This window comes from Tachyglossus aculeatus, chromosome 4, assembly GCF_015852505.1.
Source record: "Tachyglossus aculeatus isolate mTacAcu1 chromosome 4, mTacAcu1.pri, whole genome shotgun sequence".
Lineage (NCBI taxonomy): Eukaryota > Metazoa > Chordata > Mammalia > Monotremata > Tachyglossidae > Tachyglossus > Tachyglossus aculeatus.
This window is the reverse complement of record NC_052069.1, coordinates 115,396,839-115,414,977: the sequence shown is the minus strand read 5'-3', so window position 1 is coordinate 115,414,977 and position 18,139 is coordinate 115,396,839. Positions and strand designations below refer to the sequence as shown.

At 46.4% G+C, this 18,139-nt stretch overlaps 1 protein-coding gene across 1 annotated transcript in view; it reads right to left on the bottom strand.

Moving 5' to 3' along the window:
* The window catches only part of PTGES (prostaglandin E synthase), a 52,758-nt gene that overhangs the window by 19,252 nt on the left and 15,367 nt on the right, over positions 1–18,139 (bottom strand). Inside the window, exon 2 of the mRNA XM_038745760.1 lies at positions 876–1,087. Within this exon, the coding sequence (XP_038601688.1) occupies positions 876–983 (108 nt within the window). The 5' untranslated portion in view covers positions 984–1,087. The remainder of the gene's footprint in view (positions 1–875; positions 1,088–18,139) is intronic.

Sequence of the window (18,139 nt, the reverse complement as noted above, 5' to 3'; positions counted from 1 at the left end):
GCAGAATAATCAATAAGCAGAGCAGGATTCGCCTTTATCCTTCTCTACCCAAGCTAGCATACCCTGAGAGAATACAGCCTCCTAGTCTATGATAAATGGCCGGCATTCTCACATAATTTTATATAATATAAAACAGGCCTGTCCTCTTGGCTCACAAACAACACACACACCCCCTCATCATTCGGGCAGAAACACAGTCCCTTCTTGAACAGTTTTATGTCTGGTGATTTCACTGTTCTGCTTCACTCTCTCTGTCTCTCTCATCTTAGTTTTGCAAAGGGGCCCTGGCTCGTTGGCAAGCTCTGTCGATATGAAGAAAAGTCTGAATTTTGTGGAACTGCTTATCGGAAACCTGAGCTTCAAGGTCCTGGTTGCTCTGGAGGGAAAATCTGTCGGGTATTCAGGAATTTAGGCTTGAATTTCTAACTTTCTTGGTTGGGCCACTCCACCCCCTCCTAAATGAGATTCCTCTGAGAGGAAACAGAGAGTCTGCCCTGTAAAGTTCAGACACGAGCTCCGAGTAGTGGCATGCCAACCAGAAATGCACCTCAAAAAGAAATCTGATTTTCCTGTCAAGCCGACTGAATAAAAACTGCACGTTCCCCCAGGAGCACTTACCTGCATGGAAGGTCTGAGAGGTGAACTGATCTTTAAATGTTAAAGACTGAGATCTCCAACTCTGGCAAAAACCAATAGAAAGAGGGAAACTGGAGTAGACATATAAGGGGAAAATGTTGGACTTGGGACTTGTTTCTAAACCTACAACACAGTGTAAACGTTACATTCAATAACTGGGTTTCATTTTGCTTTTCCAAACTAAATGCAGAGATGTCACAGGGAGGGCAAAATATTGGTTCAGAAAGAATTCAACTCACCTTCTTCCGCAGCCTCACTTGTCCAGTAATGATGGCCACTACATAAGTTTTTAAAATCAGGATTGTGCTGTAGAGGGTAAAAGAAGCGAACACCTCATTTTCCATCATTTTGGAGCCTGGAGAGAAGTTCTCGTCCTCTTCTGAAGTCTGAGGTTGGAGGAGGGTTTCTTCTGGAGGGGAGACAGGCGTTCTGTGCGTGTGCGTGAGAGAATCTGAGTGAGAGAAGGGGCAGGAACAGGGAGGGGAGAAGGCAGAAAGAAACAGAGAGAGAGGAGGGAGGAAGGGAGAGGGAAATAGTTGATGAAATTTCTCCTTTTAGTCTATAATCATCCTCCGTGCAAGCACGCATGCACAGAACCTTGTGAAGAGACTGCTGCATCTGCTCAGCCTTTTTTTTTTTATCACCGGCACGCCCTCAGCTGGAGTTATTTTAGCCCCTGCCCCATGTATTTGAGGAGGAAATGCCAAATTCTCAGTTGCAGCATCTAAACTTCAGAGAGGGCAGATTGCTGCAACCTCACGGCAAGGCATTTCCTTCAGAGAAAAAAAAAAACAAAACCCAAAAACCCTCCCCCTCTTTCCAGGGTAGAAAAGTAAACATTTGTTACTGAATAAAGTTAAATTTCCAAGGTTTTTCTTTTCTCCCCCAGGAGGTTGAGGTGAAAACCAGATGGAGGTGGCTAGTAGATGTCAATGGTCAGTCAGTGGGTCAATCATATTTTTTGAGCGCTTATTATGTGCAGAGCTCTGTACTAGGCCTGTAATTAGGCTGGGATAGGCTATGTAGGAGGAAAAGGTATTTTAAAGAAGCAGAGAGGCAGTGTGGACAGAGCATGGGCCTGGGCGTCAGAGGGACCTGGGTTCTAATCCTGACTTCACCACTTGCCAGCTGTGTGACCTAGGGCAAGTCACATACCTTCTCTGTGCCTCAGTTACCTCATTTGCAAATTGGGGATTAAGACTCTGGACTCTATGAGGGACAGGGACCGTGTCCAATCGAATAACCTGTATCTATCCAAGAGCTTAGTACAGTGACTGGCACATAGTAAGTGCTTAACAAAAACCACAGTTATCACTAAAGAATCCCTCTGCACCACCCCCAGACACTCAGAGCACCTCATTTACAGTTTTCAGGCCATCTGGACTGAAGTGGAGAAGAGGCAAGCGGCAAAAGCCAAGGACAGAATCCTAAATCAGGTCGCTGAGCTGGCCTCTTCCCCAGGTAAAACTTAATGAAGGGAACTGGGAGTCTGAGCTAGAAATTTTGTCAGGGTCCACTACCTTCTCTGTTTGCACAGTTCTCCGGTGATTTTTTTGAAGGTTATGGGAAAGTTTCCAAAGGCTAAATGTGAGAAGCAATGTGGCCTAGTGGAAAGATCACAGGCCTGAGAGAAGGACCTGGGTTCTAATTTCACTTCCTCCATGTGTCTGCTGTGTTACCTTGGACAAATCACTTCACTTCTCCATTCAGATCCTTCCTCTTCTGCCTACTTAGATTTAATCCTTGGTCTCTCACCTACTTAGACTGTTAGCCGCATGTGGGACAGTTATCTTGTAGTACAGCGTGTATTTATAACAATAATAATTGTGGTATTTGTTAAGTGCTTACTATGTGCCAGTCACTGTACTATGCACTCGGTTGGATAGAAGTAAATTGGGTTGGACACAGTCCCCTGTCCCACGTGGGCCTCACAGACTCAATCCCCATTTTACAGATGAGGTAACTGATGATTTGCCCAAGTCACTTGGCACATAGTAAGTGCTTAACTAATACCACAAACCCACAGAGAAATACGCTCTCTTCCTCAAATGGCAGCTTCAATGGAGTAATTTATGTGCGTGACTTAGGTATTTATTCCTTTCACAGCAGCGTGGCCCAGTGGATAGAGCACGGGCCTGGAAATCAGAAGGACCTGGGTTCTAGTTCTGGCACTTGTCTGCTGTGTGACCTTGTGCAACTCACTTAACTTCTCCATGTCTCAGTTAAATCATCTGTAAAATGGGGATTAAGATTGTGAACCCCACGGGGGACAAGGACTATATCCGGACTGATTACCTTGTACCTACCCCAAAGCTTAGTACAGTGCCTGGCACATAGTAAGTGCTTAACAAATAGCATAAAAAAAAAAGAAAAGAAACTGGAGCCCCTGGTGGCTCCTATATATTTGCAGGGGCTGGCTTTGATCTACCCCAGATTACCAATGAAGGCAAAAAAGAAGTCTTCCAACTTCATGCCAGGTGCAGTAACTGTCATCTGGCACTTCCCAAGCGCTTAGTACAGTGCTCTGCACACAGTAAGCACTCAATAAATACAACTGAATGAATGAATGCATGAATCTGGCGCCAGTTTCAACTCTTCTTTCTCTTTGCTGGTCCGCCTTTTGCCCCATGTCCCAGGGAGTCCCTTACCCCAAAACCTCAGGCCCAGTCAAGTTCATCTGGAGTGGGAGGCAGCATGGCTTAATGGATAGAGCACAGACCTGGGAATCAGAAGGTCCTGGGTTCTAATTCCGGCTCTGCCACATTCATTCATTCATTTGGTCGTATTTATTAAGCGCTTACTGTGTGCAGAACACTGGACTGAGCGATTGGGAAAGTACAATACAACCATAAGGAGCGACAATCCCTCCCCACAACTAGCTCACTGTCTAGAGCGGGGGAGACAGACAACAAGACAAGTAAACAGGCATCAATACAAATAAATAAAATTACAGATACGCATATATGCGCTGTGGGGCTGGGAGCGGGGGGAAGAGCAAAGGGAGCAAGTTGGGGCAACACAAAAGGAAGTGGAAAATGTCTGCTGCGTGACCTTGGCCAAGGCGCTTCACTTCTCTGGGCCTCAGTTACCTCATCTGTCAAATGGGGATTAAGAGTGTGAGCCCCACGTGGGACAGGGACTGTGTCTAACCTGATTAACTTGTATCTACCCCGCTGCTTAGAACAATGCTTGGCACATAGCAAGTGCTTAATAAGTTCCATTATAATGATAATTATTATTATCTCTGTGAAGGACAGCCCAGCCTCTCTGACTAGCAGGACAACGGAACCTCTGAGGTGCTCGCCGTACCCTCCTGACTCTGTGGAATTATTCGCTGGACATTTTGTCCCAAGCCCAGGAGAACAAGATCAGACATGGTAAGAGCTGAGCTGCAGGTTTGGCAAAGGCAGACTCAGGGGATATGGCATGAGTCAAGGACAAAATGAGATTTGGGGAGGGGATGTTTAGAAGCACAAAGGGGAATCAAGGAGCCGCTGGTCAATCTCCCACTTCTACCTGGGCCCTGGAGATCTCACCAAGCACGTCAGGGGAGAAAGAGAAGCAGTGTGGCCTAGAAGAGAAGCAGTGTGGCCCAAGGGATAAAGCACAGGCCTGGGGGAACAGAAGCACCCGGGTTCTAATCCCAGCTCGGCCACCTGTCTGCTGTGACCTTGGACAAGTCACTTCACTTCTCTGTGCCTCAATTACCTCCTCTATAAAATGGGTACTAAGACAGTGAGCCCCATACGGGACATAGATTGTGTCCAATCTGATTAATTTGCATCTACCCCAGCGCTTAGTAAAGTGCCTGGCATGTAGTAAGTGCTTAACAAATACCATTAAAGAAAAACTCCGATTCTGAAACAAAAATATAGACTATTATATGGAAATGGCCAGTGGGGAAGCTGAGCGATGCTAACAACTCAGAGCGTAATCATGAAAATGCTTCAGTTTCGCAACTGGATGATCTCAGCAACATGCAACTCTCCAAGTCCCCAAGATCTCCCCTCCTAATCCACATTCCTGCCCTTTCCTAGCCTTGGGTCATGACTCCTCCTTTAGAATTCTCCCTATAATAACAATAACAATGATGACGGCATTTATTAAGTGCTTACTATGTGCAAAGCACTCTTCTAAGCACTGGGAGGCTACAAGGCGATCAGGTTGTCCCACAGGGGGCTCACAATCTTAATCCCCATTTTATAGATGAGGGAGCTGAGGCCCGGAGAAGTGAAGTGACTTGCCCCAAGTCACACAGCTGACAAGTGGCAGAGCCGGGATTTGAACCCATGACCTCTGACTCCAAAGCCCGGGCTCTTTCCACTGAGCCACGCAGCTTCACTAACAGGTTCTCTGAAATTTGGCACGTGATGATCCTAGCAGATGTCAGTGATCAATTCGTTCCCCCATCACACCTACTGGGGATTAGGTGTCAAGGGGATTATGAATTCAGGGGTCCTGAGTGGTGGCACTGTCACAATTTTTTTTTTTGGGGGGGGGGGTCCATCCCACCACCAGAAAGTCTTCTGGAAGTACCAAATCAGATCCCACTTTTGGCCGGGATGTCCGGAGGGACCCCACAGTCTTGTGGGGCAGAGTTGGCAGCACAACAGCAGGGAAGAGAGACTGACAAGTCTCCTTCTCCTTCTCTTCCTCCTCATTTTCTTTCTCCTTTTTGATAGTAGAAATGCCTCAACCCTTTTCATTCCTTCTTTCAATCATATTTACTAAGTGCTTACTGTGTGCACAGCCTGGTACTAAGTGCTTGGGAGAGTACAAGCACTTAGAGAAGCAGCACAACTCAGGGGAAAGAGCCCGGGCTTTGGAGTCGGAGGTCATGGGTTCAAATCCCTGCTCTGCCAACTGTCAGCTGTGTGACTTCGGGCACGTCACTTAACTTCTCTGGGCCTCAGTTCGCTCATCTGTAAAATGGGGGTGAAGACTCTTCTAGACTGTGAGCCCACTGTTGGGTAGGGACCGACTCTATAGGTTGCCAACTTGTACTTCCCAAGCGCTTAGTACAGTGATCTGCACACAGTAAGTGCTCAATAAATATGACTGAATGAATGAATGAATAAAATAAAAAGATAAACAGTCACATTCCCTGCCCACAATGAGCTGGGAACCTGGGAAAAAGGTGTTGGTGCTCTGCAGGGAAAGGAGTAGCTAGAGAGGGTGTTTTTTCCACTAAACCACGAGGTGTGGGTAAATCATTACCCACCACGCTTGACCAGGGAGCCTAGGAGTGGGTAAATCCTTACTCCTCAACTTGAGAAGCCGCATGTCCTAGTGGAAAGAACACAGGCTTGGGAGTCAGAGGAGCTGGGTTCTAATTCCGGCTACGCCAGTTGCCTACTGTGTGAACTTGGGCAAGTCGCCTAACTTCTCTGTGCCTCAGTTCCTCAACTGTATAATGGGGATTTGATACCTGTCCTCCCTCCTACATAGACCGTGAGCCCCTCGTGGGATAGGGACTGTGTCTGACCTGATTAACTTATACCTACCCCAGCGCTTGGAACAGGTGTTTGACACACAGTAAGCGCTTAATAATAATAATAATGGCATTTTAAAGCACTTACTATGTGCAAAGCACTGTTCTAAGCACTGGGGAGATTACAAGGTGATCAGGTTGTCCCACGGGGGGCTCACGGCCTTAATCCCCATTTTTACAGATGAGGTAACTGAGGCACAGAGAAGTTAGGTGACTTGCCCAAAGTCACACAGCTGACAATTGGCGGAGCCAGGATTTGAACCTCTGACTCCAAAGCCTGGTCTCTTTCCACTGAGCCACACTGCTTCACAACCAGGATAAGCAGGTTGTTCAGAATGGCAGCTAGAATGTCCTCCTGCTATGCCACGTGCCCAGTGTGACGCACGTGATGACAGTCAGTCAGTTAGTTGTATTTATTAAGTGTTTACTGTGTGCACAGCACTGTACGGAGCACTTGGGAGAATACAGTACAATGTTACGTACATCGATGTCAATGATGCCGTGTACACTGATGGACATGATGCTGTGTGGCCCCTCCCCGCCCTCCTCACCCCCGTTGCCATCATCCTGTTCAACAGTCACTGTTGGAGTTTTCAGCTCGGCTTCCCCCCTAGACTGGAAACTTGTTGTGGGCAGGGAACTTGTCTACCAATTCTGTTATAGTGTACTCTCCCAAGAGCTTAGTAGGACGCTCTGCACACAGTAAGTGCTCAATAAGTATGATTGATTGACTGATTGACTACTGCATCAGCCTCCTTGATGACCCCCCTGATTCCTGTCTCTCCCTATTCTAGTCTTTACTTCGCCCTAATGCCTGGACCATTTTTCTCCAAAACAGCTCAATCGATGTTTCCCCATTCCTCAAAAACCTCTCAAGAGCTTAGTATGGTGCTATGCACACGGTAAGCGCTCAATAAGCGAAGCAGCAGGGCTCAGTGGAAAGAGCCCGGGCTTTGGAGTCAGAGGTCATGGGTTCATATCCCGGCTCCGCCAATTGTCAGCTGTGTGACTTTGGGCAAGTCACTTCACTTCTCTGGGCCTCAGTTCCCTCATTTTTAAAATGGGGATTAAGACTGTGAGCTGTTCCCTCATCTTTAAAATGGGGATTAAGACTGTGAGCCCCCCGTGGGATGATCCGATCACCTTGTAACCTCTCCAGCGCTTAGAATAGTGCTTTGCACATAGTAAGTGCTTAACAAATGCCATCATCATTATTATTATTACTATTATTATTACTACATAAGCCTCCTTGATGACCTCCCTGATTTCTGTCTCTCCCTATTCTAGTCTTTACTTCACCCTGCTGCCTGGACCATTTTTCTGCATAAAAGCTCAATCAATGTTTCCCCATTCTTCAAGAACTTCCATCACCCATCCGACTCGGCATTGAGCAGAAACTCCTCATCATTGACTTTGAAGTACTCAAATCATCTTGCCCCCTCCTATCTTACCTTGCTGATTTCCACTACAACCTACTTCACCCCTCTAATGACCACCTACTCACTGTATCTCGGTCTAGCCTCTTGCCACCAACCCCTTGCCCATATTCTACCTCTGGCATGGAACTCTCTCCCTCTTCAAATCTGACAGACGATCACTCTCTCCACCTTCAATAATAATAATACTGGCATTTATTAAGCGCTTGCTATGTGCAAAGCACTGTTCAAAGCCTTATTAAAATCACATCCCCTCCAAGAGGGCTTCCCCGACTTAAGCCCTCATTTCCCCTTCTCCCTCTCTTCTCCACGTAGCCCTTGCACTAGGATTTGTATCCTTTATTTACCTCATCCTCAGCCCCACTGTACTTATGTACGTAGCCGTAATTTATTTAATTGTCTGTATCCCTCTCTAAACTGTAAGCTCCTTGTAGGCAGGGAAAGTGTCACCGAGTCTGTTATATCGTACTCTCCCAAGGATTTAGTAAACTGTTCTGCACACGGTAAATGCGGCGTACAGTTGATTGATTCCCCACAGCCCTTTTGGGCTACACTCTCCCAAGCGCTTAGTACAGTGCTCTGAAAACAGTAAGCGCTCAATAAATCCAATTGACTGCAGAAGCAGTATGGCCTAGTGGATAGAGCACAGGCTTGGCAGTCAAAAGGACCTGGGTTCTAATCTCAGCTCTGACATTTGTCTGTTGTAGGAACTTGGGCAAGTCACTTAGCTTCTCTGTGCTTCGGTTACCTCAGCTGTAAAATGGGGATTAAGACTGTGAGCCCCATGTGGGACAGGGCCCACGTCCAACCTGATTTGCTTGTAACCACCCCAGCACTTAATTCAATGCCTGGCACGTTGTAAGTGCTTAACAAATGCCACAGTTATTATTATTGAGACTGTGAGCTCATTGTCATTGAATCCATGACCTCTGATTCCCCAGCCCGGGCTCTTTCCACTGAGCCACGCTGCCGGATGGCATTAATTAATAATAATGATGATGGCATTTATTAAGCGCTTACTATCAATCAAATCGTATTTATTGAGCACTTACTGTGTGCAGAGCACTGTACTAAGTGCTTGGGAAGTACAAGTTGGCAACATATAGAGACGGTCCCTACCCAACAGTGGGCTCACAGTCTAGAAGGACTATGTGCAAGACTATGTGCAAAGCACTGTTCTAAGCACTGGGGAGGTTACAAGGTGATCAGGTTGTCTCACGGTGGGCTCACAGTCTTCATCCCCATTTTACAAATGAGGTAACTGAGGCCTAGAGAAGTGAATTGACTTGCCCAAAGTCACACAGCTGACAACTGGCAGAGCCGGGATTTGAACCCATGACCTCTGACTCCAAAGCCCTGGCTCTTTTCCACTGAGCCACGCTGCTCCTCCATAGAAAGGCTAGCTTTCAGTAACAAATTCCTGGAACTCCACAAGTCCTGGAGAACAGGGGAAGACACAGGAAAGGCTGGGTTACTTTCAGCTCTCTCCCTTCCTCCTCAGGGAGCTGAATTTTCCTTGAAGCCAGGTTCTCCCAGAGGAGGGAGGCAACGGAAGGGGAGCTGAAGCCTTGACCCCCCCACCCTCCTCCCTCAGCCTTCCCCACAGTGCGTGTGGACCCCGGCCAGGCCTTCGGCTACACGTTTCCGGCCCACACCCAAAAGGAGCCCATTTCCTTAAAGCAGCACCGAGGAGGTTGTCACATTCCCTGGCTGCTTACTGGAAAAGTGCTCAGCCAAGCACAGTTTCCAAACCGTCTCATGAGGGTTTCTACAGGGATGAGGCGGGCAACTGTTTTGTAACCCTGAAAAGTCACAAGAACCATCTCCAGCGCATCGGGAAAATCCCTTCCTCCCTTTTCCTGGAATGCCCTCCCTCTGCCCATCCGCCAAGCTAGCTCTCTTCCTCCCTTCAAGGCCCTACTGAGAGCTCACCTCCTCCAGCAGGCCTTCCCACACTGAGCCCCTTCCTTCCTCTCCCCCTCGTCCCCCTCTCCATCCCCCCATCTTACCTCCTTCCCTTCCCCACAGCACCTGTATTTTATTTATTAATTTATTTTACCTGTACATATCTATTCTATTTACTTTATTTTGTTAGTATGTTTGGTTTTGTTCTGTCTCCCCCTTTTAGACTGTGAGCCCACTGTTGGGTAGGGACTGTCTCTATATGTTGCTAACTTGTACTTCCCAAGCCCTTAGTACAGTGCTCTGCACACAGTAAGCGCTCAATAAATACGATTGATTGATTGATTGATTTTCCTCTCTCTTTCACATCACCATGCGCCCCCTGCTACAAGCAGTGTGGTGTCTAGACTGTGAGCCCGCTGTTGGGTAGGGACTGTCTCTATATGTTGCCAACTTGTACTTCCCAAGCGCTTAGTACAGTGCTCTGCACACAGTAAGCACTCAATAAATATGATTGAATGAATGAATGAATGAGTGTCTTATTTTGACCCTATCTACCAACTCTCTTATACTGTATTCTCCCAAGCGCTTAGTACAGAGCTCTGCACACAGTAAGCGCTCAATAAATATGATTGAATGAATGAATGAATGTCTTATTTTGAACCTGTCTACCAAGTCTGTTATACTGTATTCTCCCAAGCGCTTAGTACAGTGCCCTGCATACAGTAAGCATGCAAGAAATACGACTGTTGGATTGTTCTTGAGGTTGAATATTTCCTGAAACTCAACTGTACGAAACACCCAGATGGCAGAAACGCTGCCCCGAGGGGCTGTCTGTTATGTCATGACAAGGTGTCCGTATTTCATACTTTCTTCATGGAATTCTTTCTCCCCCTCTAGATTGTAAGGCCAGAGAAGCGGCGTGGCTCAGTGGAAAGAGCCCGGGCTTTGGAGTCAGAGGTCATGGGTTCAAATCCCGGCTCCGCCAATTGTCAGCTGTGTGACTTTGGGCCAGTCACTTAACTTCTCTGGGCCTCAGTTACCTCATCTGTAAAATCGGGATTAAGACTGTGAGCCCCCCGTGGGACAACCTGACCACCTTGTAACCTCCCCAGTGCTTAGAATAGTGCTTTGCACATAGTAAGCACTTAATAAATGCCATTAGTATTATCATTATTATTATGGGCAGGAACGTGCCTGCTAATTCTGCAGTAGTGTACTCTCCCAAACGTTTAGTATAGTGCTCGGCACAGAGTAAGTGATCAATAAATACCATCCAATGATTGATTTCGCCTGCGGTCTGCAAGCGTTGGAGAGGTTTTGGGTTAGTGATGACTGAAGAGGTGGGGATGATTTCCATTCCATTTATTTTATTTTGTTAATATGTTTTGTTTTGTTGTCTGTCTCCCCCTTCTAGACTGTGAACCCACTATTGGGTAGGGACCGTCTCTGTATGTTGCCAACTTGTACTTCCCAAGCGCTTAGTGCAGTGCTCTGCACACAGTAAGTGCTCAATAAATAGGATTGAATGAATGAATAAATGAATGAATGAATTTCCCAGGCCCACTAAGATTCAACCGGTCAAAATAATTCTAGCACCTACTGTGCTCTGGGCATTGTATTAAATGCTTGGAGTAGCCTAATATAATTAATACACACAAGCTCTAACCTCAACAAGCTTACTCTCTAGCAGGGAAAACACACTAAAGTAAGGAGAAGCAGCACAGCACAGTGGCTAGAGCACAGGCTTTGGAGTCAGAAAGTCATGGGTTCTAATCCTGCCTCCACCACTTGTCTGCTGTGTGACCTAGGGCAAGTCACTGAACTTCTCAGGCCTCAATTACCTCATCTGTAAATAAAAAAATTGGGATTTAAGAGTGTGAGCCCACTGTGGGACAGGCACTGTGTCTAAGCCCATTAACTTATATCTAGCCCAGTGCTTAGAACAGTGCTTGGCACAGAGTAAGCGCTTAATAAATACCATCATCATTATTAATATTATTATTCTAGTAGTAACTGGATGCTCACTGGGTGCAAAGCACTAGCCTAAACGACACTTCGCAAGTACATACAAGGTACTCCCCCTCTCCATCTCCCCCGCCTTACCTCCTTCCCCTCCCCACAGCACCTGTATATATGTATATTTGTTTGTACATATTTATTACTCTATTTATTTATTTATTTTACTTGTACATATTTATTCTATTTATTTTATTTGGTTTATATGTTTTGTTTCGTTGTCTGTCTCCCCCTTCTAGACTGTGAGCCCGCTGTTGGATAGGGACCGTCTCTAGATGTTGCCAACTTGTACTTCCCAAGTGCTTAGTCCAGTGCTCTGCACAAGTAAGCGCTCAATAAATACGATTAAATGAATGAAGGAAGTGACACATTTCCCGCAGGAGCGTACTTTACAGGCAGAAGGAAGAAAGAAAAGGGATATACAGACACGTCTGTGTGTCTGTCTTATGCCGTCGAGTCATCTCTGACCCATAGCAACACCAGGGACACATCTCTTCCAGAACGCCTTCTCTCCATCTGAAATCATTCTGGAAGTGTATCCTTAGCATTGTCTTGGTAAAAATACGCGTGACTTAGTGCTTTACTAATGGGGTGTGTTGCGGGCAGGGAATGTGTCTGTTATTGTTGTATTGTACTCTCCCAAGTGCTTAGTACAGTGCTCTGCACACAGTAGGCGCTCAATAAATACAATTGAACGACTGAATGACTATGTACGTAATTGCTATGGGAGGTTGAGAGTATTTTAATCCTATTTTAAGAGCATTAGTCTGGGAGTCAGAGGATCTGGGTTCTAATCAGCGCTTAGAACGGTGCTTTGCACATAGTAAGTGCTTAATAAATGCCATCATTAATTAATTAATTAATCCTGGCTCTGCCATCTGTCTGCTGTGTGACCTTGGGCAAGTCACTTCACTTCTCCATGCCTCGGTTACCCATCTGTAAAAGGGGGATTAAATCCTACTCCCACCTACTTAGATTGTCAGCCCCATGTGGGATGTGGGTCGTGTCCAACCTGATTAGCTTGTATTTTCCCCCGAGCTTAGAACAATACTTGGCACATCATCATTATCATCATCACAAGGTAGTTCAGAAGTAATGAAGGATACAGGGGCAGACTAAAGATAGAGAAGCAGCGTGGCTCAGTGGAAAGAGCACAGGCTTTGGAGTTAAAGGTCATGGGTTCAAATCCCGGCTCTGCCAACTGTCAGCTGTGTGACTTTGGGCAAGTCACTTCACTTCTCTGGGCCTCAATTCCCTCATCTGTAAAATGGGGATTAAAACTGTGAGCCCCCCGTGGGACAACCTCATCACCTTGTAACCTCCCCAGCGCTTAGAACAGTGCTTTGCACATAGTAAGCGCTTAACAAATACCATTATTATTATTATTATGGGCATTGAGAGAGGCGAGTTAAGGATAATGCCCAGGTTGTGGGCTGAAGAATCAGGGAGGATGGTGATTTTCAGACAGTAGTACTTACTGAGCACTTACACGGTGTAGTGGACAGAGCACGGACCTGGGGGCTAGAAGATTAAGGGTTCTAATCCGGCTCTGCCATTTGTCTGCTGTGTGACCCTGGGCAAGTAACTTCACTTTTCTGGGCCTCAGTTACCTCATCTGGAAAATGGAGATGGAGACTCTGAGCCCCACGTGGGACAGGGATTGGGTCCAACTTGATTTGCTTGTAGTGCCTAGTAAAGCACAGCACATAATAAGCACTTAACAAATGCCATTATTATTATGAGGGGGAATAATGTGGGAGAAAGCTGTTCTTCCACCTGCCTAGCAGTGTGGCTTAGTGGAAAGAGTACAGGCTTTGGAGTCAGAGGTCATGGGTTCAAATCCTGGCTCCGCCAATTGTCAGCTGTGTGACTTCGGGCAAGTCACTTCATTTCTCCGGGCCTCAGTTCCCTCATCTGAAAAATGGGGATTAAGACTGTGAACCCCACGTGGGACAACCTGATCACCTTGTATCCCCCCAGCGCTTAGAACAGTGCTTTGCACATAGTAAGCGCTTACAATTATTATTATTATTATTATTTTGGAGGAGGGGCAGCGGTTTTCACAGGTGGGTGGGGGGCACATTGTGTGACGATTGGGTCCCATCTACCTCCCCCCAACAATTTAGCCTAGGGCTCCCGGGTTAATCTGCTCAGCAACAGCCCAGCAAATTCCACAAACCCACTTTCTCCTCTGCTTCATTAAGCACCAACTGCTAAGGTCCAGCCTGGCAATCAACTCATTTTCTACCTGAGAGCCTGCTAATGGTCTGTTTAGCCACCATTGTTTAAGTTCCTAGGCCTACCATGCAAGTAGCCATCCTTTGTACTCATAGAAGACGCCACCTAAAGGGTTCTGGGTAAAGCCCTGGGGGAAAAAACCGAAAACCAAAGCTGCCATCACAGTCCCAAACACACTGTGAACACACTAAGACTGTCTTTGTTGTTCTGTCCTATTTGTTGTTTCAAGTGCCTGCCATCTTACCTCCTTGTCTCAAAATCCTTAAGACGCTTTTGACAGGAGTGAGTGGCTCCTTTCTTGAGTGGAGTACCCCGGGTGGGTCTATCTGAGGTAAGTGACCCTGGAGTTTTAGCTAGCAGCAACGTAACTGTTGCCTGAAGTAGTAATCGTAATGGTATTTATTGAGTACTTGCTTTGTAAGGTAAGTGAAATCATTCATTCATTCATTCAATCGTACTAATCAATCAATCAATCAATCGTATTTATCGAGCGCTTGCTGTGGGCAGAGCACTGTACTAAGCGCTTGGGAAGTATAAGTTGGCAACATATAGAGACGGTCCCCACCCAACAACAAGCTCACAGTCTAGAAGGGGGAGACAGACAACAAAACAAAACATGTGGACAGGTGTCAAGTCATCAAAATAAATAGAAGGAAAGATACATGCACATCATTGACCAAATAAATAGAATAGTAAATTTGTACAAGTAAAATAGAATAATAAATCTGTACAAACATATATACAGATAACCTTAAGAATGAGCACTGCCCAGGAATGTATTTCTGTGTCATAACTGACCTTGAAAGGGGGCAGGGTCTGAGGTTCGACAGAAGACGGCTCAGGAAAGTTGTCTTATGTTTTCCCCGTCAGAACCCAATATCCCAGTATCAAGACTGTAAACTCAATGTGGGCTGAGGACGCTAATCCAGTTGGATTGTGGTTCGCCCAAGTGCTTAGTTCCGTGCTCTGCGCGGAGTCAGTGCTCAATAAACACCACTGACTGAGTGGACCAGTGACCAAATTAAGGCTTGGTCCCTGTCATTCATTCATTCAATCATATTTATTGAGCGCTTACTTGGTGCAGAGCACTGTACAAGCTCTTGGGAAGTACAAGTCGGCAACACATAGAGGCGGTCCCTACTCAGTCCTTCAAGGGGCTCACAGGAGTTGCAGGGGATAGACACTTGAAAAAAATAGATTATAAAAAGGCACAGACAAAGGGAGTCCCTCAGATGCAAGAATCGAAAGCCGAGGGAGTAGACAGGGAATATAAGAATGAAAAAATGGTGTTTGGAGGGGGCAGCCAGATGTACTTGCAGAGAAGTGGCACGATGGAGAGAAGCAGCGTGACTTTGTGGATAGACCACAGGCCTGGGTGTCTGAAGAACTGGCTTCTTATCCCAGCTCCACCACTCGTCTGCTGTGTGACCTTGGACAAATCACTTCGCTTCTCTCTGCCTCAGTTTCCTCATCTGTAAAATGGGGATTAAGACTGTGAGCCCCTTGTGGGACATGGGCTGTGTCCAACCTGATTAACTTGTGTCTACCCTAAGCAGCTAGTACAGTGCCTGGCACACAGTTTGGGCTTAATAAATACCACTGTTATTAGTACTAGTAGTAAGATGGACTTCCCCACTTGCTTCGAAGTAAAACAGCGCACTCTCTCCAGCAGTTGCACGTTTCAAAGTTTGCAGCTCAATCAATCACATTTATTAGTCAGTCAGGCAGTCAATGGTATTTATTGAGCCCCTTACTGTAAGAAGTGCTTGGGAGAGTACAAAGTAACAATAAACAGATACATTCCCTGCCCACAATGAACTTGGGAGAGTGCAGTATAACAGACAAATTCCCTACCACAATAAGCTCACAGTCTAGAAGAGGAGAAAGGATTACTATAAAAAAAAATACATTATGGCTACGTATGTAAGTACTGTGGGGTTGAGGGAGGGGAAAATAAAGGGGGCAAATCAGGGTGACACAGAAGGGAGTGGAAAAAGAGGAAACGAGTCCCTTCGGGACTACAGTTTCTGGCAGGCTGAGGGAGATACGTTGCTTCTCTTTTCAAAAGATACCAATAAAAAGGTCTCGGAAATAACCAGGAGCAGTTTGGTCTAGTGGATAAAGCACAGTTCTGGGAGTTAGAGGACCTGGTTTCTAATCCTGGTTCCACTACTTGTCTGTGGGGTGACCTTGGGCAGTCACATAATAATAATAATAATGGCATTTATTAAGTGCTTACTATATGCAAAGCACTGTTCTAAGCGCTGGGGGGTTACAAGGTGATCAGGTTGTCCCACGGGGGGCTCACAGGCTTCATCCCCATTTTACAGATGAGGGCACTGAGGCCTGGAGAAGTAAAATGACTTGCCCAAAGTCACACAGCTGACAATTGGTGGAGCCGGGATTTGAACCCATGACCTCTGATTCCAAAGCCCAGGTTCTTTCCACTGAGCCACGCTGCTTCCCCTAACTTCTCTGTGCCTCAGTTACTTCATCTGTAAAATGAGGATTAAGACTGTGAGCCCCACATGGGACAACCTGATTACCTTGTATCTACTCCAGCACTTAGAACAGTGCTTGGCATATAGTAAGTGCTTAACAAATGCCATCGTGGCTCAGTGGAAAGAGCCCGGGCTTTGGAGTCAGAGGTCATGGGTTCAAACCCCGGCTCCGCCAATTGTCAGCTGTGTGACTTTGGGCAAGTCACTTCACTTCTCTGTGCCTCAGTTACCTCATCTGTAAAATGGGGATTAAGACTGTGAGCCCCACGTGGGACAACCTGGTCACCTTGTAACCTCCTCAGCACTTAGAACAGTGCTTTGCACATAGTAAGCGCTTAATAAATGCCATCACTATTATTATTATTATTATTATTACTCTGTCCCTCAGTTACTTCAGCTGTAAAATGGGGATTAAGACTGTTAGCTCCATATGGGACATGGACTGTGTCCAACCTAATTAGCTTATATCTACCCCAGAGCTTAGTAGAGTTCCTGGCACATAGTAAGCACTCAACAAATACCAAAAAAAAAAAAAAAAACCCAAGAAAAAGAATCAAATCACCCACATCCTCCCCAGGAGACATATGAGGTACTTGGGCAGCAGGAAACCGGCTCATCAGACACTGCCTGAATGACCCAGATACCAAAATCAGGGAAAAGTCATGTTGTGAAACACACAGATGCAATTATGTAGGCGGGCTGTGGAGATGAAGGTAAGGAGTTGCTAAAGAAACTGAGTGATGCAATGCCACTTCCCTTTGCCCTCCGATGGACCTTTCCATTTCCCATCCACCTCCCTTCCACTCAGAGCCTCTTTAATTACATGACAATCAGATTGACCGCCTCCCTTTCCAAGAGTCCTGCAGCTAAGGATGGGGGTAGAGGTGTCTTTTATAATTATGGTATTTGTTAAATGCTTACTATGTGCCAGGCACTGTACTAAGCACAAGGGGTGGACAAGTGAATTGTGTTGGAGCCAGTCCCTGTCCCGCTTGGGGCTCACAGGCTCACCCCCCAATTTTCAGATGAGGTAACTGAGGCATAGAGAAGTAGAGTGACTTGTCCAAGGTCACACAGCGGGCAAGTGGCAGAGCTGGGATTAGAACTACATCATGCTGCTTCTGAGGCAATCAAGAGGTACCCTTTCTCCCCCTGTTCACCACCCCCAATTCTTACCTCCTCTTTGACCACCAATCCCAGATACAATAGCCCTAGAGGGGCCAGGAAGAGAGCTACAGGGACACATTCCCCCCAAACTGCCCCCTATTTCACTCTCTCTTCCCAGATCTCCGCTGTCTCTGGTTCACCAGAATTTTAATCTGGCCCAGTAGCCAGGGAGCAGCATAGTGGATAGAGCCCAGGCCCTGGGTGCCAGAAAGTCATGGGTTCTAATCCCAGCTCTGCCACTTGTCTGTTGTGTGACCTTGGGCAAGTCACTTCACTTCTCTGGGCCTCAGTTGTCTCATCTGTAAAACAGGGATTGAAACCGTGAGCCCCTCGTGGGGACAGGGTATGTCCAGACTGACTCGCTTTTATCCACCCCCGCAATAATAATAACAATGATGGCATTTGTTAAGTGCTTACTATGTGCCAAGCACTGTTCCAAGTGCTGGGGGGATACAAGGTGATCAGGTTGTCCCACATGGGGCTCACAGTCTTAATCCCCATTTTCCAGATGAGGGAACTGAGGCCCAGAGAAGTGAAGTGACTTGCCCAAGGTCACACAGCTGACAAGTGGTGGAGCCGGGATTATAACCCATGACCTCTGACTCCCAAGCCCGGGCTCTTTCCTCTGAGCCACACTGCTTCAAAACTTAAAACAGTGCCTGGCACACAGTAAGCAGTTAACAAATAACTTCATTATTATTATCATTTTTATTATTATTATTACCTAGGACAAATTAGTGAGAGAGGTC